This window comes from Manis javanica, chromosome 1 (genome assembly GCF_040802235.1).
Source record: "Manis javanica isolate MJ-LG chromosome 1, MJ_LKY, whole genome shotgun sequence".
In the NCBI taxonomy this organism is placed as follows: Eukaryota; Metazoa; Chordata; class Mammalia; order Pholidota; family Manidae; genus Manis; species Manis javanica.
The window spans coordinates 92,202,303-92,229,296 of NC_133156.1; the positions used below are offsets into that span (position 1 = coordinate 92,202,303).

A 26,994-nucleotide genomic window follows, 5' to 3' on the forward strand; every position below is an offset into this window, starting at 1 on the left:
GTTGATATTAAAAATATTTAAACAACTGAAAGATCTTCAAAAATCATGGCTATGTTGTTATAAAAAGTACAATGCTGGGATGCTCAGCTATTTCTCTAAGGATCGTTATTATAATGAGTTTTCAGACACTTATGTACAGTAGATTCCAGCGATGGCCACCATTCTCCATCAGTTCCTATAGCCATACCTTTGCCGTGTGACTTTGAAATTCCTCTCACTGAAGAGGCAGTTATATTTCTCCATCTCCTTAAATCTGGGGTGGCCTGGTGTCTTGCTTTGGCCAATAGAATGTGACTGTAGGGAGGATGTGCTACTCCAATCCTAGACCTCCAGATGACCTACATATTTCCTCTTCTCTCTTGCTCCTCTGCCACTGCTGTGAGAGTATGCAAGGATTAGCATGCTTGAAGACGAGAGGCTTATGGGGCACAATTAAGTCACCCCAGTCATCCCAGTCGAGAGAGACCTTCCTAAATAGATTAATAGATTGCCAGATACATCAGCAGAACTACCTAGCTGACTACTTCAGAACATAAGCAACAAATGCATATTATTATTTGTCTCTGTGTTTTGTGTGGTTTGTTACATACAGCAATACCTGACTGATGTCTATATTAACACTGAGTTTTTAAAACTCCAAGATACAATTAAAAAATAAAACGGCCTATTGTATACTCTTCTTTTGTTCCCTAAAAGTGATAATGAGTTTACAGATTGTTATTTAAATAATCCAACCATACTCAAGAAGTTGTTAATTGTGTGTCTCTGAAGAGATGGCAGGGGTGGGAGGGGGAATTTTCACTGTACATCTTTTTGTTCTTTTGAAATTTGCACCAGGTGAGTGTCACATATTCAAAAAAATACGTGAATACAGTGCACTGAGTTATATCTCTAGAGGAGAAGGTACCCATTTCTATACACACAAGACAAAGTAAAAGAGACAGTTATTTGTAAGGCCAAGTCTTTCAATGGATATAGTCAGATATAAAGGGCCAGTATCTAGGGGAAAATATCTAGAGAGTCGAAATACTCTAATAGCTTTGCAGATAGACATGAAAATCTATAGGATAATTCTGAAAAGCTAGCATTTTCACAGATAAACTGTGGTTTTCTGCTTCCTGACCACAAAATATACTCGGTCAGGGATTTCTTTTTAAACACTAGTTCAGGGGTTCTCAAAGTATGGTGTGCATAAGAACCACCCTTGCCTCTTGTTCAAAATGTAGATGATCCAGGTCCCATTGCAGAGATCTGATTGTAGGTGTGGGATGGAGCCTGAAAATCTGCACTATCACAAGCAGCTCAAACAATTTTTGTGAACCCCATTTTGAGAGACACTCAGTGTGGTCACTGCTGTGCGGTCCCGTCAGGCTGCCTTCGTTGCCCAGAAGTAATGAGTGTATGGGTGCCTGGGGCACTCTCACCAAGTAGATCACTAAATTTGGTAACTATAAAAAAAAAGATAAGTGAAATTAAGTATCCAACACCATGGGTCAAGAAAGGCAGAAGTGAGTTAAAGAAATAAAGCTCCAGTGTTTTTTTTCCAATATTTTTTTAAAGGAGCTGATGGAAGAATTAATCAGATTGTTCAAAACTAGAGAGTAAAAGTGGGTTACATACATAGATAATTTTAAGAGTAAGAGGACTAAGAAATCAGTGAAAATAAAGTTTTTGTTTTGTTTTGAGCAAATATTTGCTACTTGATGAGGAAAGATGAATTGCATAGGAAAAAAGAAATGAGCAGCCCTTGTGGTGTGAATATGAAGTCTATCAGAGGAAAAAAAGTACAACTCTGGTTTTGTATGTTGACAAAGTGTTGTGCTAAACTTTCTGATAGCTCCTGGGAACAAACAGAATAATTTCTAGCTGCAGAGTTTGGCTAGTTAATGACACTTTTTTGTTGTTTCCAGTTTTGGAGAGTATCAGGATTTCACCAGATAATTTTCAAAGAAGCCTGAAGATGTCAAATGTAGATGTAGAATCACAGAATTTTCTAACACTTTTATCTGCTACGTGAGTGACATATTGAGGCATGCAATACTAATTGTGGCTAATAAATCTTGACATGCTCAAGAATATTACAAAATTATAGTAGAGGTAGCACTGTGCAGCTTTGCATCTTGGGAAGAGAATAAAAATGTGATAATAAGGGTTTTTTTCTGTTTGATTATTTGATTCTGTTTTGTTTTAGTGTGGATTGCTTTTTTTGTTAGGGAAGTAGTACATACTCTCAGGAAAGAGGTACTCAATACATAGAAGGAAGAAAGGAGCCTTACTCTCCAAACACAAATTTAAATGTTTTGATGTATTTCCCATTAGCTTTTGCTAATAGATCCCATGTGGATCTATTTTTCTTCTCCCATTTTATTGGTTTCACACTGCACAAATACCATTGCATCTTACTTAAAAAATAAATTCAATATTCAATGCACTTCTCAATATTCAGTGCCATTATATATGCTTAATACATATCAGTTTAAATTGGGGAAGCAGACCTCCAGGGTTGAACAGCTGAAAATTTTCTAGTCTTTTGCTAATATGCAAGTAAGGATGCTATTAAAAACTAGCAGTCTATTGCTTTTGATATTATTTCTAATTGTTTCTGGGGATAGATTCTCAGAAGTCATACAACTGGGTCTAAGGTTATGAACACTTTAAGGGTGATGACATTTTGTCAAACTAATTTCCTAAAGCACGTCCACCAGCATTCTCTTACCCTTGCTGGTATATTTTCTTTCTTTACTTCCTTCCTTAGGGAGCTTTTTATAGCCAACATAGAAAAAAAATCACTGCAATTAAATAGGAGCCTTGCTATCTCATTTTAAATTGCAGCTATTTGATTATTGATGAGATGCAACATTTTCTTCCATACAAGTTATATTTCCTCTTTCACCACTAAGTAATTTTTTTCACCATCTTATAAGAGGGCTTCTATTACGACAAATTTATTGTTATATTTGCTGCAAGTATGTGTTCCCAGAGTTGACTTCCTAAATCTTTGTTTTCTCCCAGGCACAGTGGAGTCATGGATCCTTTCGGCATGACCCCTGGCTGAGTCATTTGCCTGAGGGTTTCCAAGCTACTCATTCCAGCACCATCAAGGCTGAGGCTCCTGATGCTGACTAGTACCCCCAGCATGTCCCTGAGGTCACTATTTTGCAGGCAGATCCAGAGACAAGAAACAGCCACATCTGCTTTCTGGTAGCCAGGCGCTGCTGCTGTCTGCTGGGCCCTATCTTTACGAACGAGAGCTGGGAGTCGCCACTGTAAACCCCCAGCCTCTTGTGAAATGGTTTTATGCATGAGATTAGAACCTTTTAAGCTATCTTTCCCCCTAGAAAGGAACTGAAGAGGGAAGAAAATACACTGCAAGATAGATATCACCAAAAACAAGTTTGGATTAAAGTGCCTAGCTACTGCTGTATTTAAAATTGTCCCAATGTTACCACATTTTTAAAAAATGCCCCCAAACATGATTTTAAGGATATTACTGAATTTTCTGACTGCCTGGTCAAAGTTTGCCTCAAGGCCAGCTCTTAGGGACAGATTACTCAAAGTGTGGTTGGTGAGGACCTGCAACGTCAACATAGCCCTGGAACTTGTTAGACACGCAGAGCCCACCCCAGACCTACTGCATCAGGGTCTGCAGTTGAACAGGACCCTCAAATAATGTGAATGCATGTTAAATCTGAAAAGCACACTCTTAAAAGCAGTGATTTCAACTGGCCTACATATTAAAATCTCCTGAGGAGCTGGGAAACAACATGGATTCCAGGTCCCGCCCTTGATTCCTACTGCTCCAGAGCAGGGGTTCGGTGGGCCTTGGAATTTCATTGTTTAAAAGCTGCTCAGTGATTCTATGTGCAGCCAGAGATGAGTACATTTTTGAAAACTTCTAACAAGGCAGAGTTGATAGGATTCTCTTTAAAATCCATGCTTCAAATTCCATATGACAATTAAATCCAAAACCCAGTTCGCTCCTGGAGGACAGGGTTACAATAAAACATTTTGTGTTTGCGTGCACGGAATACTGTGTTGGCCAGTTTCAAGAGCAACTACGTTTATCAGGTTAAGAAACAAAACAACAAAAGACAATTGAGGTCTTGCCTTAAATGCATCTCAGTACTGGCAATCCCACCCTTGGTCCTGTTCTCTCTCTCTCCTGGAGGGGTCTCACACTTGCACACTAACATGGCCCAGCTTTGTAGTTATTAAGATGCACAAAACAGCTAGACCAGCCCTGCCACCAGGGATATTTTCACACTACTATAAATGCAGCTTTCAAAGCTAATCTCTATAGTGCTTATGAGTCATTTCCTGAAGTGAAGAACACACAGCCACCTGGGTAGCAACATACTTTGTTATCTGAATTTCAAGTTGCTCCTGGTTTTCTGTTTCTAGAAGACCAGCATGCAGTCAACAGCCTCATGACAAGTGTGGAGCTTGGTGTTCGCTATAAAGTGATGCTGTCACTGGAGGTTCGCAGCAGCTGGCTGGAAACAAGGCCTCACACAAAGCTCTCCAACCTCTAGGTTGGCCACATTGGAGCTGCTGCCTTGAATCAGTTTCATTTACTCCAAGATACTGATCCACTCAGTTGAGGGGCTCCTAGAAGCCCAATGTGGTGGCCGACAGTTGTGAGCCAACTGCCTACCCTTTTGTGCTTTATAATTACGACCAGTTTCTATTTCTTCTTGAAGGTGAGAAAGTTGGGAAATCTTTCATTAGAGCAGGGTTCTCAAATTTTTTTGGCTCAGGACATCTTAATGCACTTAAAACTTATTAAGTGTCTCAAAGAGTTTCCATTTCTGTGGGTTATATCTAGTCGTGTGCTGGAGTCAGCTTGTAACAGCACAGGAGAATTCAATAATCAGGATGAAACCAATCCTTAACAGTTGGAAGCTTGAAATTGACAACAGAGGAAATATTTACACCATGGAATTTGGAAAATGCTACAAAATCAGGGACTGTTTTCTTTTTCTAGAGATCAGGTTTAGCAGCAAACTGATTACATTTACCAATATTTATTATATTAGACATTAAAATGGAGAACTTTTGAAAATACTTCACTTAAAAATAACAATAAACCCATTACATGTTAACATAAATACCATATTTTTTCACACACACAAAAGTTTTTCCCCAAAACAATGGCTTAATGACGAGAGTTACATTATTTAATATTTCTGCAACTCTCTTTAAGGGCTGGCTTAAAAGAAGACAGATTTTCATATCTGCTTCCGCATTCAATTTTTTCCACTATCAGATATTTGGTAGCCTCTGGAAAACTACTGTGTACTCATGAAATAATCAGACAAAAATACCTGAGTGTTTTAAGATAGTTTTGATTATGTACATCTCCTGAAAGGGTCTCAAGGACTCTGAGAATAACTGCATTGTACTGCATCCTACTTAATTACCTGCACATCCTTCATAATACACAATTAGGTGTATCCTGTGGTCAATTACTCTCCATGAACATTTGGTCTAGTAATTTTGAAAGGAATAGTCACATAGCTATGCCAATTTGGCCAGGAAATTACTGTTGGTGACTGTTCTTCCCCTTTATTTTCACTATGGCACCAGGGTGAAGATAAACTACTAGTGCAATGTCTAGGCCTCAGTAACTTAAAAAAACATGGTCATGAACAAAGCTGGGGTATTATGCTCCCTGACTTCAAGTTATACTACAAGGCTATGGTACTCAAATCAGAATGGTACTGGCACAAGAACAGACCCACATATCAATGGAACAGAACAGAGGGCCCAGATTTAAACCCATGCATATATGGTCAATTAATATATGATAAAGGAGCCATGAAAAGATAATAACTGGTGCTGGGAAAACTGGATGTTGACATATAAGAGAATGAAATGGGATTACTGTCTACTCCTAACACAAAAGTAAACTCAATATGGATCAAAGACTTGAATGTAAGACATGAAACCATAAAACTCTTAGAAGAAAACATAGGCAGAAATCTCTTGAACATAAGCACGAGCAATTTTTTTCCTGGATGCATCTTCCCAGTCAAGGGAAACAAAATAAAAAATGAACAAGTGGGACTACATCAAACTAAAGAGCTTCTGTACAGCAAAGGACACCATCAGCAGAACAAAAGGGCAAACTACACTATGGGAGAATATAAACAAGTTATTCAGTAAGGGGTTGACATCCTTGTTATGCCTCAACACCAAAAAAACAAATATCCCTATTAAAAAGTGGGCAAAGGACATTTTTCCAAAGAAATACAGATGGCCAACAGGCCCAGGAAAAGATGCTACACATCACTAATCTTCAGGGAAATGCAAATCAAAAGCACAGAGATATCATCTCACACATTAGAATGGCCACTATCCAAAAGACAAGAAATAACAAGTGTTGGTGAGGATGTGGAGAAATGGAAACCCTTCTATACTGTTGGTGGGAATGTCAATTGGTATAGCCAATATGGAAAGCAGTATGAAGGTTCCCCAAAAAACTAGAAATAGAAATACCATATGACCCAGCAATTCAACCTCTAGGAGTTTACCCAAAGAAAATAAAATCCCTGATTCAAAAGATATATGCAGCCCTATCCTATGTTTATTGCCACATGATTTACAATAGCCAAGATACGGAAGCAATCAAAGTGTCCATTAATAGAAGAATGGATAAAGATGTGGTACATATACACAATGGAATATTATTCAGCCATTAAAAAAATCCTGCCATTTGCAACAACATGGATGGACCTAGAAGGTATTATGCTCTGTGACATAAGCCAAAAGACAATACCATATGATCTTGCTTATTTTTAGAAGATTCAAACCAAACAAAATAGCAGTAGACTCAGAGACACTAAGAAGTGACCAGTGGTTATCATGGGGGAGGGGTTGGGATGGGCAGATGGAGAGGGTGAGGAGGATAAAGGGGCACAAACATTCTCAATCATACTATAACTTGGTCATGGGGATGGTAGTGCAGCATAGAAAATACAGTCAATGATTCTGTAACAGATTCCTATATTCCTACAGATAGTTACTGTACTAATAGGGGTGAGGATTTAATAATATGGGGAACTATTGAACCACTGTGTTGTATGCTTGAAACCAATATAAGATTGTATATCAATTATACTTGAATTAAAAAAAAAACCAAAACATGGTCATAAACACTGCTTAACTTTTTCTACTTGCTCTCAGAGCCCAAGACTTCCTGAAGGAAATATTTTTCTTAATTCTTAAATTAAGAAGTATAACCTAAATTTTTCCAAATGTATATCCAACAGCCAACTATTCCATTTCCTTAAAAATCCTTTTAACTTGGTGGAAAAATCAAACATTTCCATGTTAAGAAAACTCAACTGTGTTTCTTAACTTCAAACATATTTTGAAAACTAAGAATAGAAGAGTTTAAACGTCACTTTCTGGTTAGAGTGGGGAATCTTATTTCTGGTGGCCATGAGCTGGGCAGACTTTAATGTACCTATACGTGAAATGCTTGTGGAGAGTCCAGGCACCAGAAACTTATGCTTGTGTGTTAACTCAAAAAGTTTGGTGTTCACAGAATTTTTTGGTTGAAATAACTTTTCCGTTGACTATGAATCTAGAAATACTTTATTAGAATTTTTTATTGATTTTAACTCTCAGAAGTATTTTTCATTTTGCTTTTAGTTGCCCCTCCTGCCCTCTGCCCCAGGCAGTGTTAGATGGAAAGGATTATCACTAACAGGCAACCCTTCTTTGGGTTTCTACACAGCCTCTTGGCTCTGACATTTAACTCATTCCTCTTTTCACTAGGGAAGAACTGCAGACTCAGTCCACGATGCCTAAAGCTCAGGAATCCATACATATTCTCAACGTTATAATCTTGAATTTTCCAAAGAGATTAAAAAAAAAAGACACAGAAAGGTAGTAACCCAATGCCTCTGGTAGAAATTGCATTTTTTCATTTTTCCTCCATTTGCTCCAAACTCCATGCCCGAAGAAGCTGACCATGGACCACATGACCCAGGTTCCCTTGACTCTGGGTTTGGGTTACGATTAGGAGCAATGGGAGGCCCCAGCAAGAGATCAGAGGGTGGAGAAGAGGAAGTTAGTGTATTCCTTCCTCTGCCCCTTTGAGCCTGGGTGGTAACAGCCTCACCTAATTGCTGGTCTCTGAGGTGCTTCAGGATCCCCATTTGGTTCCCTTAACCCCATCCACACCTCTGCAAATTGCTTCTTCATTAAATGCTCTTCAGCTAAACTCTAAGGCTGACGTTTCTGCCAGGGAGCTGAAAGATACAGTAAAAATGTATTCTAAACATCATGTTTATTAATATAGGTTACATAATTTTTTAAAAAGAACATAAAAACAATAACATAATATTTTATAAGTACAGACTGATAATATAGTAATAATAGCCATATTGAGCCAGAGGTATTTTAATATATATACAGACTGGATAAACAATGACAGTAAATTTCCACTGAATTGGATACAATGAATTTAGAAACCAAATTAATAAATTCAATGCTAGCTTCTAGTTACAATACACACTTTTATAGAAGTTATTCTATGGCATTGGGAAACAGTTTGGTCTTTCAAATAGGTAAGCATTTGCCTTGCAACTTCCTGCTTTGTTTTTTGTTTAAAATGCCAACTTTTTTTTCGTAAGGAGAAAAGATACATTTCAAACTAATTTCAAATTACTGTGTTAGTAAGTCCATGAGGATTTTCTATACTTGATACTTATCATGGGGTTAAAAATGCTTTTTAAATCATCTTATTAACTCTAAAGAAAAGTGGAAACATTTCAAAATCAATTTCATTCATATTTTTCAGATTGGTACAATTGATTCTTTATAAAAACCTGATATAGTTTATTGAAAATATTTGTATCTAGTGTCCAATTAATGTAGATTGAAGGACTTTTTTTGAAAAATGCACTTCCTGTATTATATTTTCACTTCAAGTTATTACCACAGGAAACAGCATCCCAAATGTTCAAGTTCTTCAACTGACAGGCCTTGCTTATATGAAACTTGCTTAGTGACATCTGGCTAAGAACACTTCTTTATATAAAGACATATTTACTATGTACGTATCAGTCTACTGCAGGTCTCAGTCTCATTCAACACTCTATGTCAGGCACCCTGCAGAGTGCCCAGAGCACACAGTGGGCATTCATGTTTGCCCCACAGGTGCCATCTGCACGTGGTTCTTGCAGGGTAACTGCTGGAATTGAACGTGCCTTCTTTCTTTGTTCTTAAAACGGGCAAAGTCTTATACACTCATTATCTCATGGGATAGCACACCCTCCTTTGCCAATTTCTAACAGACATGATTAGTTCACAGCCAACCTCAAAGGATTCCCAGGAGGAGAGAGCAGATGTGTGGCCCTGATCCCTCTGATCTCTGGAGGCTCAGCAGGAGGGTTTTTGGCCAATCTGTGTCTGAAATGGCCTTGCTTTATATTTACTGCTTGTAGTCCTCCATCTGGGGCCAGATCATTTTGGAAGCCAACCTAAAGTCACTAGTGGGGCCTATGCTTATTTTTGGTACATACAGAGTGTGTAAAATGTCAAAAATGCTGCCCCTATCATCTGTTTTCATAATTTAAAGACTCAAACTCTGATACGTTTCAAATGAAAAATTGTAGATTTTCTATACACAGATAGTACAAGTAATGGAAACACTGCTGTTGTACACTGTCAAAATACACTTATTTGCAAAAAGCTGGATAAGCCCAAACTACAGAATCCCTCACTATTGAAGGACATCTTCAGATGTTCAGGGCTAAACTCCACCAACCTAAACTTTGCACATTAAATCAAAGAATCAGAATTTATCTGGACCAAAAAAAAAAAAAAGACGCAGGGTTTCAAAATACTTATTCTATACTTTACCACAAATGATACAAGTGTGTGTATACATATACACACACGTGAATGTAGTAAGTCACCTAAATAAATCAAAAAGTGACATTCAGTTATTACTGTAGCATTGGAAATACTCTTGGAATAACATTGTTTTCTATTTCTGTTAGCAAATATATATGCTTAGTGGCTCTTATAAGAAGGAAGCATGCAAATCATACATTTGGCATTTTAGATGGCATAGTGAATACTTGTTTGGTAGGGACTAACAGAATCCTCAGGGTTTTTTTTTTTTTTTTGCTTTTTTCACCTTTTCTTTTTAATTTACTGGCAATCCCTTTTCCTAAGTTAACAGCTTTTTATATATGCTGTTATTCAGGTTACTAGAGCAGGTATCCATTTTACTTGCCATCAGCTGACCACTGCTGTTATAACTGCTGGGATCAGAACTTTCTTTGCAGCACAGAATGCTGTAGAGGTACCTCTGGCACTCAGAGGAAGCAAAATAGTAAATCAAGGGATCAATGCAGCAGCTTATGCTGCTGACACAGACACAGAGGAGGTAGGCAAAGTAGGCGGCCTCTGTTGTGGAAATATGAGAAAGGAATGAGTAGTGCAGAATCAGGAGGACGTTTGTGGGTCCAAAGCAAATGATGAAGATGCAGAAAACAGCAGCTGACAAGAACAAAGCCCGGGACTTCTTGCTCTGGTTGGCGACTGTGGAAGAGCTAAGACATCGGATGATAGACACATAACAGATGGTGGAAATAATCAATGGCACAAAAAAGAAGACAGCGGAGAAGGCTGAGAAGTAATATGCATAATAGCCTTCCAGCAGGGTTTCATTGAGCACATCGTGACAGGTGGTTATGTTGAGCCCCGGCACCTGGGTGGTTTGCTTCTTGAGGAGAAGGGGCACCACCCCCGCGACCGCCACAGCCCAAATGGCCAGACAGGTGAAGGAAGCCCTCCCCAGAGTGCGCCAGGAGAGGGACTGGATGGGGTACACCACAGCCAGAAACCTGTCAATGCTTATGACTGTCATGAGCATGATGGAGGCGTACATGTTACAATAAAACGCTGCTGTGACAAAGCGACACATTTCAGACCCAAATTTCCAGTCGCTTCCAGAAAAGTAATAGCTGATCTTAAACGGGAGCACAGACACAAAGAGCACATCAGCCATGGCCAGGTGGAACATGTACACCACGGCGGGCTTCTTGACCTTCATTTTCAGGATGAACACAACGATGGCCAGGATGTTTAGAGGAAGGCTTACTGCAAACACGCCAGTGTAGACTGAGGGGATGAAAAGGGTCAACCAGGTGCTGGTCAGGTATCCCAAGGCATCTTTTGAGATGAACACAGGGGGTAGTTTTTGAAGAGGGCTGCTTTTATTGGCGGAGCTTAATCTGTGTTCAGTTAACTCGCTCTCATTGTTTTCCTCATACTCCCATAGCGGGAATGGTTCAAATCGATCGTTGGAATTCATGAGAAAAAATGACCGGGGAGCCACCGTAGCGTTTGTTGCTTTTGATGCTGAAAAAAAAAAAAAAAGAGTTAAAAATGCAAAAGAGACAGGCGGAGAGTACATTTTACTTTTGTTTTTTGTTTCTTACTAGAGGAGTGGGTAGTAAGGAGCAGGTGATGCACAAATGGGTTACAGACTTTATCAGGAAACCAGTGAACTCAAAATATTGTACAACATTTTGTGTTGGCACAAGTGCTTTTAAAACTGCTCCTTGGAGGGATAGAGGTGATAGATCTACCCTGCAGACATCAGGAGAGGCTGAGTACATGACATGAAGGAACAAATGCAGTGACTTCTTGTTTATGCTAGCCACCACCTATATAAGCAACCACTGCCAGGCTGTTATGACTTCTCTTTCCACCATATGCCTTCACTGTACATTTTCTCCATTGAGTTTGTAGCTACCCCTTGAAACTCATCCTTCCTGATGGTAAAATCCACATAGAAACTTGAGAGGACTTCTTAAAGGTTACTGAGCTAGAGGCAGATTCAGAGTAGGACTGAGGGCTCCCATTTCCGTGATGGTCATCCATGTGACAGTTGTTCTTCTCTAACGTCTTTAATTTACACAGTAGAATGTCCCAAAATCTCTCATCATATTTGTGTCCAAACCACAGTCCCTCAGGTTATCTTCTAATATAACCACAAGGTACCCAGTACCTCGGTCTCCATCCTGTTTCCTTCCTCAGCAGGTCAGTGGAGTAGCAGATGTCCTAGGTGGATGGCCTTGCCCAACTCAGTTCCAGAATGCTATGCATATTGAGGCAGATGCCAGCCAACCATGCTATTCTGAGTATCAACCAGAAGTCAAAACAGAGGCTCAGTTGCAAACTTCCTCCTTTACTCCCCTCTTCCACCAAAAACAACCATTTGAAATGTTCATCAAAGAAATGTGACATTCATCTGTTGGACTTCAACCCAGCTTTTCCTTCCAAGAAGCTCTGCTAAAATTCTGCCATTGAGGAGACGTGGACAAAGAGCCTTTGCCAGGCCTTGGGAAGCTGAGGAGTGGGGACAGAAACCACCAAGGGGAAAGGGCGAGGCTTCTATCACTGGAAATGTTCCCAGCTAAGACTGGACATGCAAGTCACCTAAAAATGATGTTACAGGATTTAAAAACTGGCTGGAAGTTGGATAAGTACCATGGACTTTCAAACTTTTGGTTTTATTTTTCAGTGGTGGAACCTTCCTGCAAACAGGTTACACAGAGAAGCAGAATGCAGTAAGAGAGTTCTGCCTCTGGTAAGGTCTGTAAGGTCTTGTCTCTCTTAGGTAGAAGTGATAAACTCTGGTCCCCCCTTCTTCCCCAGATCAATAACCTGAAGGCATTTAGGTTCACAGGGTGGTGTCTGCAAGCAAAGTGATACAGTCTTGAAAGAGATGATGGCACCTGGTGAGTGTCTTGTTTTCAATGGCTTTTAGCCTGAGGAAGGCCAAGTCAGTGCCCCAAAGGGAGGCTAAAGCTCAGGTAGAAAACCCAACTTTTCTGGCCTGAAGAAACAGAGGACAGAGCTCAGGGCAGCCATCCTCACTGGAAAGTGAGGAGGGAATCCCAGAAAGAAGAAAGTCAGAGAGCAAGCCCTAAATCCCAGTGTGAATTCTGCCCCAGGCTTTGGCCGACTCTTGAACATTGCAGGGAGGATGCAAAGCAGCTGTGCTACAGATAAAGGGACTGAAATGGTACTTGAGCTTTTTGCTCCAGAGGCAGAGTTTGCAGTTTGAATCCAACCAAATTAACTGCCTGCTAAAGCAAAAACAATCAAAATTCTTTGGAGAAATAAAAAATCTTGTGTCTTTACAGTACGATCTTGTCCAGGGTACAACCCAAAATTACTCAATAAAAAGAATCAGGAAAATGTGATCCAGTCTCAAGAAGAAAGACAATCAGTGGAAATCAATCCCAGGATGACTCAGATTTTGGAATTAGCAGGTAAATATATTTTTTTATTAAAGTACTGTTGATATACAATTCTATGTTGGTTTCAAATATACAACACCATGGTTCAAGTTACCCATATTATTAAATCCTCACCCCCACTAATACAGTCACTATCTATCAACGCAGTCAGCAGATAAGGATTTTAAATGATATGTTATAGCTATGCTCAATGAGGTAAAGAAAATATTCCATTGAAATGGGTGAAAAAACAGAAAAGATCAACAAAGACACCTATCAGTGGAAATTCTGGAACTAGAACACGAAATACAATAAATTGGCATTTATTTCCAAAATGCAGGGCAAAGCTAGAGCAAAGAAAAGACAGAACAGGGCCTGACAGTGAAAGGCTGAGGTCAAACTACCTCAGCATGGTCACGAGTAAGTCTCTGAGGGTGAAAGGGTGGCCTGGCAGAATACCTGTCACAGAAAAAGGACAAATGTCTGCACTGATGAGCCTCTGAGTTGCATGTTTGTCTTTTTGTTCCTCAAGTCTAAGACAGCGCTCCTATGAATCTCTGACTCTCCAGAGTCCTGCAGGCGGTAGGTGCCCCTTGTACTGGCTTTCAGTCACAGACCTGCACTCTACACAGGCTCTGCCAGCACTCCCTCTGAACTCAACCTCAGAATCACTAAAATGGGATTCCAATACTTGTGTGGTCTGTGAATCTGGCAGCCAGAAGCATCCCATGTGAAATAGGACATGCATTTGTTTTGTAAACTGTAAAAATCAATCAAGGTAAGAAATTCTTTTCAACCTTTCAGTGCAACTTCCTTTTAGACTCAATTATTTGCTGACTCTCAATTATTTTAAATTAAAATGGAATCTAGGCTCCTCTTCCCTCCTATTTAGCAGTGTCATGAAGGACATGAGCAGGTTGTAAAGTGTATAGCCTTGGCATTCACATATGTAAATCAGATTTCAAACTTACGGCCTTTTCCAGGAGTATCACTTTCTTCCCTTTGTGGTACATCTAACTTACTCTGTGTGCATCTTGACCTGGTCACATGCAGGCCTGACACTGGTATCAACTGCCCCTGGGGGATGTAAGGCTATCCTCAAGGTCATACGAATGTATGGGACCTAAAAGGAAAGAATGAATGGGTCCTGGCATTTTAATACCTCAAAGATAAGTATCCTTAAAAGTGCTGATCCAGAAGAACCTTCAAATGACACAATTCTCCTCTGAAGTTCTGGGGACCTGACCAGATTGACTTTTGTCAAGCATTGAGGGGGAAAAAGTGCATGCACACACGTGTGCAAACACACATGTATGAATGAAGACACTATCTAGAGGTATGATACAATTTGAAAACTACTGAATACTCATAACTAGGCTTTGTAGATATTATCACTTGGTTTGAAATTAAAACTGTCATTAGGCTTTGCTCTGTATTTAGTACTTCGGTACTAAGTATTCATTTTCAAAAATTTCTTCCCTGGCTAGGCCTTCTGGGGCAATATGGTGTTTATGACAGAAACATTATACCCACTGAAACATGACATTTTTTATAGGCCAGGAAGAATGCCTAATCCCTTGTTTAAATATCATGACCTAAGGTGTCACCTTTTTCTTGCCACTATAGGTTTGGTATTTTGGCTTTGTGGAATTAACGTCAGCAATTTGTTTGTTTGGGTATACACCAGCATCAAACAGAGAACAAAAGCAATTCCAGCTGACTAGCTGTATCCAGCTAGCTCAAGCCCCTACAGCTGAAATTTGAGTTTGAGTATCTCACTTTTCCTCTGGTCCTAGCCCAGCTCATGTAGGTCAAAGAAAGTGCTTGATTGAAGCACTTGTAATTCATCTGTTTTTGTTGTTAAGCTATGTTTTCACACACAAAAAATCAGCTAAGGTCCTAACATCAGACCTCATACTTCTTGAATGTTTTCCCTAGTTTAGCTTTCTCTAAATGGCCCTAAAGTGGTTGTGATTGAATGTAACATATTGCTAAACAGCTTAAATATGGACTCTCTTAACTCTGGAGATTTTTTAAAATTAGTAAGTCAGGTGGTGCTTTTTCTGTGTTTGATAAGACCTGGCCTGGAAGCAGAGGGGTGACTAGACAGTTTTTCAAGGTCCCATGTTATTTTGGGCTTTATACCAGCCAGCCTCCCACTACACACCAGCTTCAGTCTGTCTCAGAGCTCAGCTCACTTTTTTTTAGGAATTAGCTAAGGAGAAGATGCAGGACCTTACCCACATTTCCACATGGAGCAGGACCGTTCCCTGTACTTCTCCACAAGTGAATCAATACCACAGGCTAAACAGATACAAAGAAGAGGGTGATAGAAAAATAATAGAATCATACTAACTCCATTAAGTGGAAAACAGTGGCATCTTGGAATACTTCACAGCCTCGAATATAAATACCCACCATTTTCCAGTGAAAAGAGCCAGTGCTCCTTGAAAGAAAAAAGACTGGTTCCAGATCTGGGGTGGGCAATATATCAGATGGGCCTTGAACATCTTCCAGGAATATGAAGGTTAAGTCAGAAAGACTCTGGAATCAATCTGAAGGGGCTCCCACTGGCCAAGGCGTGACAATTGATCATCAAAATAATAATGAGGTAAATGAACTGAAACACTGGAAAAATGTCATGTATGTTAACATCTATGAGTTCATAATGATACTCAAAAGAAAATAAAACCTTTTGAGTTACATTTGGAGGAAATTAGGAGATCCAGTCTGAAAACTGGTAAATAAAGGCAAGATCCAAGCATTATGCTGTCTTTTCTATATAAATGATATTTTAGGGAAACAAAATAGTCAATGAGGGAAAGTTCTTTATGGAACAACTCCAGTTCACAAACAGAAACAACAAATTTAGAAAAGCATTATTTTGAAGCTCTCAGTGACATAATGGATTTAGTCTGATGATCATCAGTGGTTGTTACAGGTGGAAAGGTTGATAAGGAAGTTGATAAGGAAATTTATGGCTGGATCAAGCTCACACCTGAATCCAACATCTCGGAGAGAATCTTGAGGCGACCTAATAGAATGTACACAGCATCACTGCTGTACTCCTGCAAAAAACCAGACCTGAATCTGATGAGCCTCCAGATGCACCCACCACATTACAGAAAACGCAGAGGACAACTGGGCAACTCTAAAGCTTCAGCTGGTCAGACCCAGTGTGTAGGGAAGTCTGTAAGACAAATGACCTAGTTTCTTTGACAAATCAGCTATAGTAAAACAGGAGGAGAGGAGAAACAGTTTTGGATTAAAAGAGATTTAAGAGACACATCAACCAAACGCACTGGTGGGCCTTGTTTGATCCTTCTTTGAATAAACTAATTGTGAAGAGGCAATTATAAGAAATTTGAACACGGATTGAATAGTACATGATAGTAAAGAATTGTTCACTTTTTTAGGTGGCATAATGCTATCGTGGTTATATGGAAAAAAAAAGCTCTTATCTCTGTGGATATATACTGATGTACTTATATATGTCTGGGATTTGCTTTGAAATTATCCACTTGGGGGAGGAGGAAAGTGAGGGCACAGATAAAACAAAATATGGGGGTGTAATTCTACTGTTCCCTTTGGGGTACATTTGAAAATTTTTATAATAAAAAGTAAAATGAATAGAAGAAAAACATATTGTACACATATTTACTCTTCACTAGAAGCTGAAGACAGGGCTTTTCATCTTAGTTTTGAAGGGGACAAAGTTCTTGAATGTTTGTATGAATATAGTTTCACATTTAGAGAATTCATTTGATACCAACTCCTCAGAGGCTTCTCTGGAATATGAAGGAATTGGTATATGAAAAACACTTAATATTTGTTGAGCACCTACTATGTGCCAGGTGCTTCACTTGCCTTACCTCCTGTAACTGTAATATTTCTAAGAGATAAGCATTAAAACCCCCATTTCATGTGTGTGGATAAAATGAGAGTTCCTGTGGCCAGGATTCTTACCTGGCCCTGGTTGACTAGCTCACTGCACACCTGTGCGCAATACATGGCTGTTGACTCTATATGAACAGCTCTGCCCAGTGCTCTGGGCGCGACACGGTGGCAGGGCTGCAAGGCTGCAGGAGAACAGAGCAGAGGACAGAGGCCCAGAGGATGGCTGCGTGGGATGACTGTGCAGAGAGACCCCAGAGGATGGCTGTGTGGGATGGCTGTGTGGACAGAGGGGCCCAGAAGACAGCTGTGAGGACAGAGGGGCCCAGAGGCAGAGACCGGCTTGATACATGCAGACTCGCTCTGAGTGAACGAGATCTTAGTGACTGACCTGCCACCTGGACATAAAGTTGGGTATAACCCTTTCACCCCAAGAACGTTTTGCTGTCCATTTCTTTGGCCACACTGAATTACAGCAAACTTGCCCAGGGCTGAAACCCATTGGCAAGACAATGTGCAACATCTGGAGGCACAGAGAGGCTAAGTAACTAATCCAAAATCATACAGTTAAATGGAAGAGCCAGGATTTGAAACCTGATCTGCCTGGCTCCATGGCTCATATCTTTGAACCACACCACACTACCCTCTTTAGAAAGCCTGAGATTTATTACTTAGACCTAAAAAAGTACTAGTTTTTTCCCCTAAGCAGCTCACCAAATGAATGAATCTGCTTATCCTTTTAGCCATAGCAGGAAGGAATGGCTATGTGAATGTATAGCTTAAGCAGATGATGCCCACAACTGTTGCTTGGGAATTCAAGAGTCCTGCTGACCTTGGCTACACACCAACCACATGCCAACAATCCAGACCTTACAGACAGGACAGATGTAGAAGTGAGATATTCAAGGACAAAACAGAAAAAACAATGTTTAAAACATTGTTCAAAATGCGGCAGAATCAAGAGCAGTAAAAGAACACGTATCTCTGCTGTGGAAAAAACAGAACTGAAGGCAGAGTAAGGCGAGCACCACCTGCAGGGTTAAGAGCAGGTCACCAGCGTCAGGCTGCCTCCCCTCCTGCCCACATCCTGGGGCAGGGACTCAGCAGGAAGCGGAGGAAAGCACAACTCGGAGGAAGCCAGCAGAGGGAGGTACCAGAAGTGCAAGGTAAGGGCAGCCACCAGGTTTAAGGGTGGGTGCACCCAAGGCCAGAGCAGGCACAGAGGCCACAGAAGTATGTGGCGCCCTTGTCTGGAACTCCCAGGGGCCAGGGCCTGACAAGGGGGTAGGACACTCACAGGCCTCTCCGGGAAACGCCCTGATTCCCTGGCTTTCCCATTCCTCCAGGCCTGTTTTCCACCAAAAGTCACAGGTCCTGAGCTCTGTTTCCTGGGAATGCTGTTCTCTACATTCCAAGATGACCTGCTAAAAAGAAAACTAATTCACAGCAATGGATGTTAATAATGACCATTTCCTCCTGGTACCAAGCTGTCTTCACCCCCTACCCCCACTGAGTCCTACTGCAGTTTGTAAACATCAACTCAAGCAAATTAGATTCTAGCTGTGAGAGAAGCAATCACCAATGTACTTCCTGGGAAGCAAACTCTTCTCACAAAGCTAATAGGGCTGTCATTCTGCTACCTGTAAGCAATTCACTATACTTGCTGCATATGTTTCATGTATGGGAGAGACTTGATAATAGTGATGAAATCAACTTACAGTGTTGTAACTATATATATATATATAAATATATATATATATTTGCATTGCAAAGTATTTAATAATTTTTTTTACAACATGCATAATTTCAGACTGGTGGTTAATTAGGAATTACTTCAATATTTGCAAACCCATCTGCCTCAGGATTTAGTCATAATGCACGAATCTAAGTCAGTAAAATTAAAGAACAGCAACAGCTCATCTAATCCTTTATATTCCTTCATGATCAGCAAGATGCATAAAAGAATGCCTTAAAGGGCTAAAACAGATTGATGTGTAAAACGTGAATTTCTTTCTAAAGCAACATTTCTAAGGATACATTTAAACCAAAGGTCCCACTTTATAGAAGCAAAATTCTTAATTCAGGCTGCCTCTATTTTTAGCCATTTGCCACTAAGCTCCTTTAAAAATGTTATATTCCCCAACAAAGAGTGTTTTTTGCTTTTTTGTGTTTTTTTTACCATGTTTGGAGATGACGGAATACTTAAAGATGTCACCTGTATACAGCTGGCATTTTGCCTAAGATCAACTTGTTTTAAAATAATCTTCTGTTACATTTTTATTTACTAGTGAGTACTCGTAGCATTCAAGATTAAGTCTGGGTTATCCATTTGATCAATAACTGAATGTACACTAGAGGTGTATTTGAGAGCTGAAATTTTGGATAAATTTTCACCAGCATTATTTCTTTCAGCAAACTGAAAAATGTGGGCTTAATTTCAAATAATAAACACATTAGTAAATAGTAAGCCTATAAAAGAAAGACCATATTTTGTTCCTGTTCGAAAGACTAAAACCTTTGTTTGAAAGAATGGTAGCATGAACTTTCACTCAACTACTCCTTGTTTAATGTGGAAAAAGAGACAAAATACGCTGAGGGAATAGAACTGCATAGTTAAACACGACAGTTCCGGACATACTTGGAGACACCTCGGTTTTGACAATGACTTCTCCACGCCACCGAGGCTTTAATGCCTTGTTCACTGACAACCCTTTTTGCACAGGTGACGGCTTGAGTGATGTCATCTTTCAGCAAAGCGCTGCAGGGTATGTGACAGGCGTTAACAGATCTTGGGGTTTTTGCCATCCTCACACCAGTAGCGGCTGTTGATCTGAAATATCCCGTAATCAGTGCTTTGGCCTGGACGATTGTAGTTTGTAGCCCGTGTGTTATAGTTACTTTCCCATTTGATCAAACACATCCCTAGATCTGGCCATTAATATTCTTAGCCTCTGCTGCAGCATCAGGAGTTTAATCATACTTCAAAATACCATGTTTTCTTTGTTTGCTGACTTAACCTTGTAGAATTCTCCTCTGACAAAAAGAGACAATTTTGTTCTAATCTGGTTGAAAAGCCACAGGTGCATCTTACTTTATGACAAATTGACTGTTTCATCACTTTGCATCTGGGCATCTACTTCTTAATGGTCATTTCGTCGACCCAGGTGCTGCGGGGGGGCGGTGCAGGGGGCAGACCCCCAGCTCTGACCCGGGTAGGAGACCCTACTCGGTGCCGACGGCCTCAGCGGCTGCGCCTACAAGGCTTCTCTCTGGCCCGAGCCTTCGTTGTAACAATATTTTTAAAAACAGAATGGTGTAGAAAATATCACAATGCCTAGCACATGGTAAAGGTGAGTACTATTTGGTAAAACTTCTGTCTCCAGCTCTAGACACACAGTGATTATACATGCATACATATTGCACAAACACACAGCTACTGTGTCATAATGTAAAGCATATGTCTTACAGTTATTACTGTTGGTTAACCAAAAAGAAAGTACTGGAAAACTATGAAACTGTAATAATGGACTTCTAATTCATCACAAACTTGTTATATAAATTATACAATGTCCTTTCTTGAAGTTTAATAAATTTGTTTTCAAGTGCAAATTACAGGTTATTCCTGTTATTTCAAAAGGCAGGTTCTTCCCAAGAATGGACTAACAGTTACCAAAGGGAAAGGGACTGGGGAGGATGGGTGGGAAGGGAGGGATAAGGGCGGGGAAAAAGAAAGGGGGCATTGCAATTAGCATATATAATGTGAATGTTGAAACTGCAGTCTTTAGTACTAGCATCACAGTAAAAATTAAACTAAGGCTGAGGTTTTTAACGACTCTTCTAGGGTGTTTTTGTAATATGTGTAGCAAAGGGGGAGCCCAGGACTTGTGAAAACTAGTTAAAGGGGAGTTCCCCAAACACAAAAGCCACATATTGTATGATTCTATGTACAGGAGAAAAGGTGAACTCATACAAAGCAAACAAAAAGCAAATCTGGAGTTCCCAGGGGCTGTGGGGAGGGAGAATGGGGCTGGGTGCTTAATGGGACAGGGCTTCTTTGAGGTGGTGAAAATGTTTTGGAGCTTTCAATGAAGTACAGCAAATAATCCTACAGTTTATATGGAGCCACTAAAGACCCTGAATAGTCAAAGCAATATTGAGGAAGAACAACAAAGCTGGGGGTATTATGCTTCCTGATTTCAAGCTATACTACAAAGCTACAGTGATTACAACAGTATGGTACTAGCACATGAACAGACACATGTATCAACAAAACAGAACTGAGAGCTCAGAAATAAACCCACACATATATGGTTAGTTAATAAATGACAAAGAAGGCAAGAATATACAATGGGGAAAAGACAGTCTCTTCAATAAATGGTTGTGGGAAAACTGGACCACTGTCTAACACTATGCCCAGAAGTAAGCTTAAAATGGATTAAAGACTTAAACATAATACCCGAAACCATAAAGCTCTCACAAGAAAACATACGCAGGCATCTCTTAAACATCAGCATCAGTAATTTTTTTCTGGATACCTCTCCCAGAGCAAGGGAAACAAAAGGCAAAATAAACAAGCAGGATCGTGTCAAACTACAAACTTCTGCACAGCAAAGGAAACCATCAACAAAAAGAAAAGGCAACCTACTGTATGAAAGGATAGATTTGCAAATTATATATCTGATAAAGGGCTAATATCCAAAATATATAAAGAACTCATACAACTCAACACCAAAAAAACCCAAAAAACTCAATAAAAAAATGGGCAGAGGACCTGAATAGACATTTTTCCAAAGAAGACATATGGACGGTCAACAGATACATGAAAAGATGCTCAATATCATTAATCATTGGGGAAGTGCAAATTAAAACCACAATGAGATATCACCTCACACCGACAGAATGGCTACTGTCCAAAAGGCAAGAAATAATGTTGGTGAGGATGTGGAGAAAAGCGAACCTTCGTACACTGTTGGTGGGACTGCAAATTGGTCTAGCCTCAGTGGTTGTACCACATTGTAAATGTACTAACTGCCACTAGATTGTACACTTTAAAATCGTTAATTTAACGCTATGTGATGTTTACCAAAATTTAAAAATGAAAGAAATTAAGAGAAAGAAAGGAAGAAAGTAGAGTTCTGAAGGAAAAAGACAGGTGTGTGTCCAAAATAAGGACAGCGGGAAGATTACACCCTGGGGTCCTGGTGACCTCGCTGCCTCGGCAGAACCCCAGCTCAGGGCCCAGCTGAGTTCCAGTTTGTGAGGGTGACGAGGACAAAGGTGAACTGATGGAGGAAAGAGGCACAAAGGGCACAGGGAAGACAACTGGCCAGAAACATTTTGGAGAAGGAGCAAATCCAGAGCTGCTGAGACACTGCAAGTTAGCATTCCCAGGACACTGATCCGTTTTGATCAAGGGCTGATAAAGGATGAAGGTGGGGATGGGGGTGGTGGAAAGGCAGCAGCAGAGATCAGGAGAATATTCCTGAAAAAGGGGCCAAACAACTCAAAAACATGGCTGATTAGGAGAGAACCTACATCTGGGATGTCCTTTAAAAATAAAGACAAAGCCACTAGGGAATGAACGAATGAACAAACGAGAGAAGGAAGGGAAGCAGGGAGGGGGAAAGCAGGGAAGAATAAAGGAGAAATTAATTTAGACAGACATTGGAATAGAAAATTACTTATTGGTTCATAACAAATTAGACTCCCAGGCTTCAGAGAGATTTCTGGTCAGCTCAGTAAGAATCACTGTCAGCTGTTTCTTTTGTTTAGGCTTAAGACCAGTCTCTCATGAGTAGCCAGTTAACTAGCATATTCATGAGCAGGATTATTTACAGCCTGCCTTATCATCTGTTTGCAAAAGTAGGTGGCAGGATACTACAATCCAACCATAAATGTTTACTAAACACCTCCATATGGTAAGCCTGGCTACCAAACCAAAAGGTGTAGCCTTTGCTCTCTAGGAGTACCAGGGGGCAGCTACTTCCCTGCTCTAAGGGGGACTGGGGTCTGGTGGCTTCTTCTCTATAGGGGGAGGTAGAGAAGGCTTGCACTTTGGCAAGACAGGTCCGAGTTCAAGTCCCAGTCCCACTTCTTGCTAGGCTTGTGACTCAACCATTCTGGGTCTGCTTCCTTTCCTGTAAAATGGGGATGGCATCGACTCAAAGGGTCATTATAAGGAATAAATAGGATAGCGTACGTAATGAACCTATGCAGGGTGTTGGCGGTGTAGATGTCTGACAGAGGGTAGCTGTTTCTAATTAAATGTGATGTGGGGTGTAGGGAGGGCATTCTGGCCGGAGGGAGCAGCTGGCGGATAGAAGCCAGAGGAAGCACAGATGCTTGGGAAGGAGTTAAGAGGGTGGGGCAGGCCGAAGTAAGGACATGTAACAGGTTGTATGACAGAGGGAGGATGTGTAACAGGGGAGGCCCGACAGAGGCGAGGGACCCAGCCTGCCCGGGGAGGGCACTCTACGCCACAGAATTGGGCTTGACTCTGGGCAGGAGGGCAGCACGGGGAAGCTCCCACCCAGGCCCCTCCGCACATTTACCGTCAGCTAATCTGGAACCCCTTCACCCTCCAGATCCTTGTAACATTTATGACCATCACCTCCTGGATGCTGGCCCTCCTTGAAGGCAAGTCATCTCACTTCAATTACGTAGACAAGGAATGTAAACTGGTTAATGAACTTAGGAATTTCTCAGCAGCTATCTGCTGAGTGAACATTGGTTCCACACTCCACAGGGATAAATGGAAGTTAATGTTAGCTAGGGACATGGATACCCACACAGTGACAATGCAGGAAATGCGAAAATGAGTGGGGACAAAACGTCTGCGGGAGCATGGGAAAGGCACACACTGGTGGACAGGGGGAGCCCTGGAGGGGTTTCCCACGGCTGGGATCTCACAGCTCCTGTCGTCACATGTAGCTGGTTATGAGACATTGTTTAGAATTACTGGTGTTCGGTGATAATAAAAAGCAGACCTATTTTTCGTGAATTCTGTTAGTGAGTCAACACTCTCTAAAAACAAGACCCCACTAATTTCCTGCATGGAACACTGTCTTTGTGCCTTAGCTTCAGAATCAGCAACTGGGAATAAACATCCTCCATGTTCAGAGAGGGAATAAACATCCACCTTCTGAGAGGTTCTGCAAAAGGGAAATCAGATGCGAAGTGCAAATACCTCCTGGACCCTGGTTTGCCACAAAATGTGCACTTACTACACATTTCTTTTCTTTTCTCATCCTCTTTTCTTCTTTCCCTCCCAAAGTGATTTGGGAATTTGGCATAGAGAAGTTAGCCGTGGTTGTTCATTTACTTTTCTGCTTATACCAGTGCTGTCTCGCTTAGCATACATTATCTCAGTTCCTTAGGAAATAAGAAGTGGGGCAGAAACAGCCACCCTCACTCCCTAATAAGAGGCCAAGAATCTCCTGGGAGGCCACTGTGAGGATAGGGGACTACAGTGGATCAGCACTTTTATAAACCTACTCTTGACACCACCATCCATATATCAAACAGAAATTTGTATTCTCAAGAGCTTGTCCCAATTAAGTTGAAATTACAAAGTGGTATCTGACATCACATAACACCCCACAATTTCCCGTGAGTACTCCATGCGTCTGTCCTCAAACACCCCAAGAGAGAATGTGCCTGTTACCACATCGGGCCTGCTAGTTGCTGCAAAACTTTGGGCTCCTATTTGGGGCTCTTAGTTTTCCTAAAACACTACTGCAAAACTCGGCAAAGGTGGAGAGCAGAGAAAATGATGTCTTTGTCGCCTCTGTATCTTCATGTGTCTTACCCTATTTCCAGAGTGAAAACAACGTGGAGTACACAGTCTTTCACTGATAATAAGAAAACCAGCTGGAATTTGTTTCTACACTGGAAAAAAGTGGCTAATATCTTAACAACCTTCTATCTCTATAAAGAACTTTCAACTACCCCCTCCCTCCCCCACTTTCTAATCAGTATCTTTACAGGTTAAAAGCAATTTCTCTGCCCTTTTTTCTGGGGGTGGGTGGGGAGGAGGTTGTAAAATATATTTATGTGGTCAAGAAGCCATATACTTAAAAAATACACTATTAGTGGGAAATGTATTTTAGGCGAGGAGCTTGATCCTTGCAGTTGACCACAAATTGAAACACTAAAATCCGAAGGTGTCTGAGAGTGCTGGGTTCCCTCAGGAAAGGAGAACTCTGTCCTCAACTCACTTGGAAGGCTGGGTTCTACATAACAAACCAAAACCACCCAGCCACCACCTCCCGCGTTGCTATCCTGTTATCATCCTGTAAACTGTACCCTGAGCACCTCCGGAGCACAGGGCCCATGCCAGAGGCTGACAGTACTAAAGTTTCTGCTAAACGTGCCAATGGACCGAGCTTTTCTATCCACCACTTTCTTTACCTGTAAAATGTGCAATAAAAACAATTCTAACCAAACCAAACTTGAGTGGGAGCGGTCGATTCTCCACTTAATTTTGCAAAGACCAGAACGCTGACTGAAGCAACATGAGACCTTTTCTTATTGTCTTATTGGGGGGTGGTCCTGGAAGAAACAGGCCACATGGTGACTCCAGAGGCAGCGAGGGGCTGCAGGCTGCCCCAGGAAAACCTGACCCCCTCCTCCTCCACACGCAACACCCCGTCGCAGGCCGGCTGCATCCTCCAAAGCGGAGTCCAGAGGCACATCGGCGGTTATGACCCACCTGGTACGACTGGGGTGACTGGATCTCAGCCCAAATACCTGTCTGGCTTCTGGAGGAAAATGGGGCAGAAGGTAGAGCCAGGGGCACCCTCCTCGAGGAGGAGGCCCACCCTGTACCCGTGTAGTGCCCCGCAGCGCCCCTCCTCGTCGCGGCCGCCCCGCTCCCGCGGAGGCCCCCGGCTGCGGCGCGCGGTGGGCAGGAGGCTCTCCGGCGGCAGCTCTCACCTGGCCCGCGGCCTCGCGTGCGGGCGGACAGCAGGGGGCCGCACAGGCTGAGTCCCGCGGCGAGGAGCAGCAGGCGCCGCGGCCCCATTGTCCGGAGGCCCGGCGCGCCTCGCGCAGTCGGCCGGCTCCGAGAGGCTCCCCGCCTCGGCACGCTCGGGCTCGGCGCTCGCTCCCTGTAGCCGCGCGGGGCAGCTGCCGGCGGGCGGGCGGAGCGCTCACTGCCAGGGGACGGAGGGCGGCGGCTCGGCGTCGCCGCGGGCCGCGCGTCTGGAGCTGCCCGGGGGGCGCGCGGGCGGGGGGCGGGGAGCCGAGCAGCGCTCGCGGCTTAGGGCGCCCCCCGGCGCCGGGCCTGAGCCTCGCCGCGGTCACGGCCCGCAGCCCCCTCCCCGCGGGTCCCTCCCCGCCGCTCGGCTGCCCCCGCGGCCGGCAGCTGCTCCCGCGCGGTGCGCCTCGCCGCGGAGCGAGCCCGCTCTCCCCTGCCACGCCCAGGGTCCCGGCCGCCGGCCACCGCCCGGCGGGGAAGTCCGAGCATGGTTTCCTCGGGAGCCTTTGATCCCTTGGTGCTAGTGACTCACTCGGGTCAGGGACTTGGCACGGGGCCGCCCGGCCTCCGCCGCTGGCCCGGGCCTCTCGGTACCCGCCGGGACGGAGACCCTGGCCGTGAACCTCGGATCCGGGACGCGCCCCCGGGCTCCGGCCCCCACGCCCCGGTCCGGACCTCAGGCCGAGCGCGGCGGCTCACTGCAAGTTGGGTATTGAGTTGAAAGGTTGAAAGTGACTTGTGTATTTATAATTTAAGGAGTGGATTAAAAGGTTTATAATGTAGTGGCAAAGTTGCCCTGTGGGAAGGAGCCCTCGTGTTTCGGCAGATTTCTTGACAATTTTTACCCGTCTG

The 26,994-nt window shown here is 42.2% G+C and overlaps 1 protein-coding gene across 2 annotated transcripts; it reads right to left on the reverse strand.

Annotated features, from left to right (window-relative positions):
• Positions 1-8,277: 8,277 nt before the first annotated feature.
• F2R (coagulation factor II thrombin receptor) lies at positions 8,278-26,597 on the reverse strand. 2 transcript variants are annotated; one of them, XM_037000217.2, is made up of 2 exons: positions 26,100-26,597; positions 8,278-11,382 (listed from the first exon to the last, which is right to left on the reverse strand). In XM_037000217.2, the coding sequence occupies exons 1-2, from the start codon at positions 26,185-26,187 to the stop codon at positions 10,187-10,189; spliced, it is 1,284 nt and encodes a 427-aa protein (XP_036856112.2). In that variant the 5' UTR covers positions 26,188-26,597; the 3' UTR covers positions 8,278-10,186. The 2 variants fall into 2 exon arrangements, with proteins under 2 accessions (XP_036856112.2, XP_073091059.1); XM_073234958.1 differs by lacking the exon at positions 26,100-26,597 and adding an exon at positions 19,804-20,028.
• Between the last annotated feature and the right edge of the window lie 397 nt (positions 26,598-26,994).

What these genes read in the sequence shown, in the direction of transcription:
- F2R (XM_073234958.1), bottom strand. Translation starts at nt 19,909, where the DNA reads ATGACATCACTCAAGCCGTCACCTGTGCAAAAAGGGTTGTCAGTGAAC. An exon ending in CAAAACCGAGGTGTCTCCAA is followed by an intron (nt 11,383 to 19,803) that starts GTATGTCCGGAA and finishes TTTTTTTTTCAG; the next exon opens with CATCAAAAGCAACAAACGCT.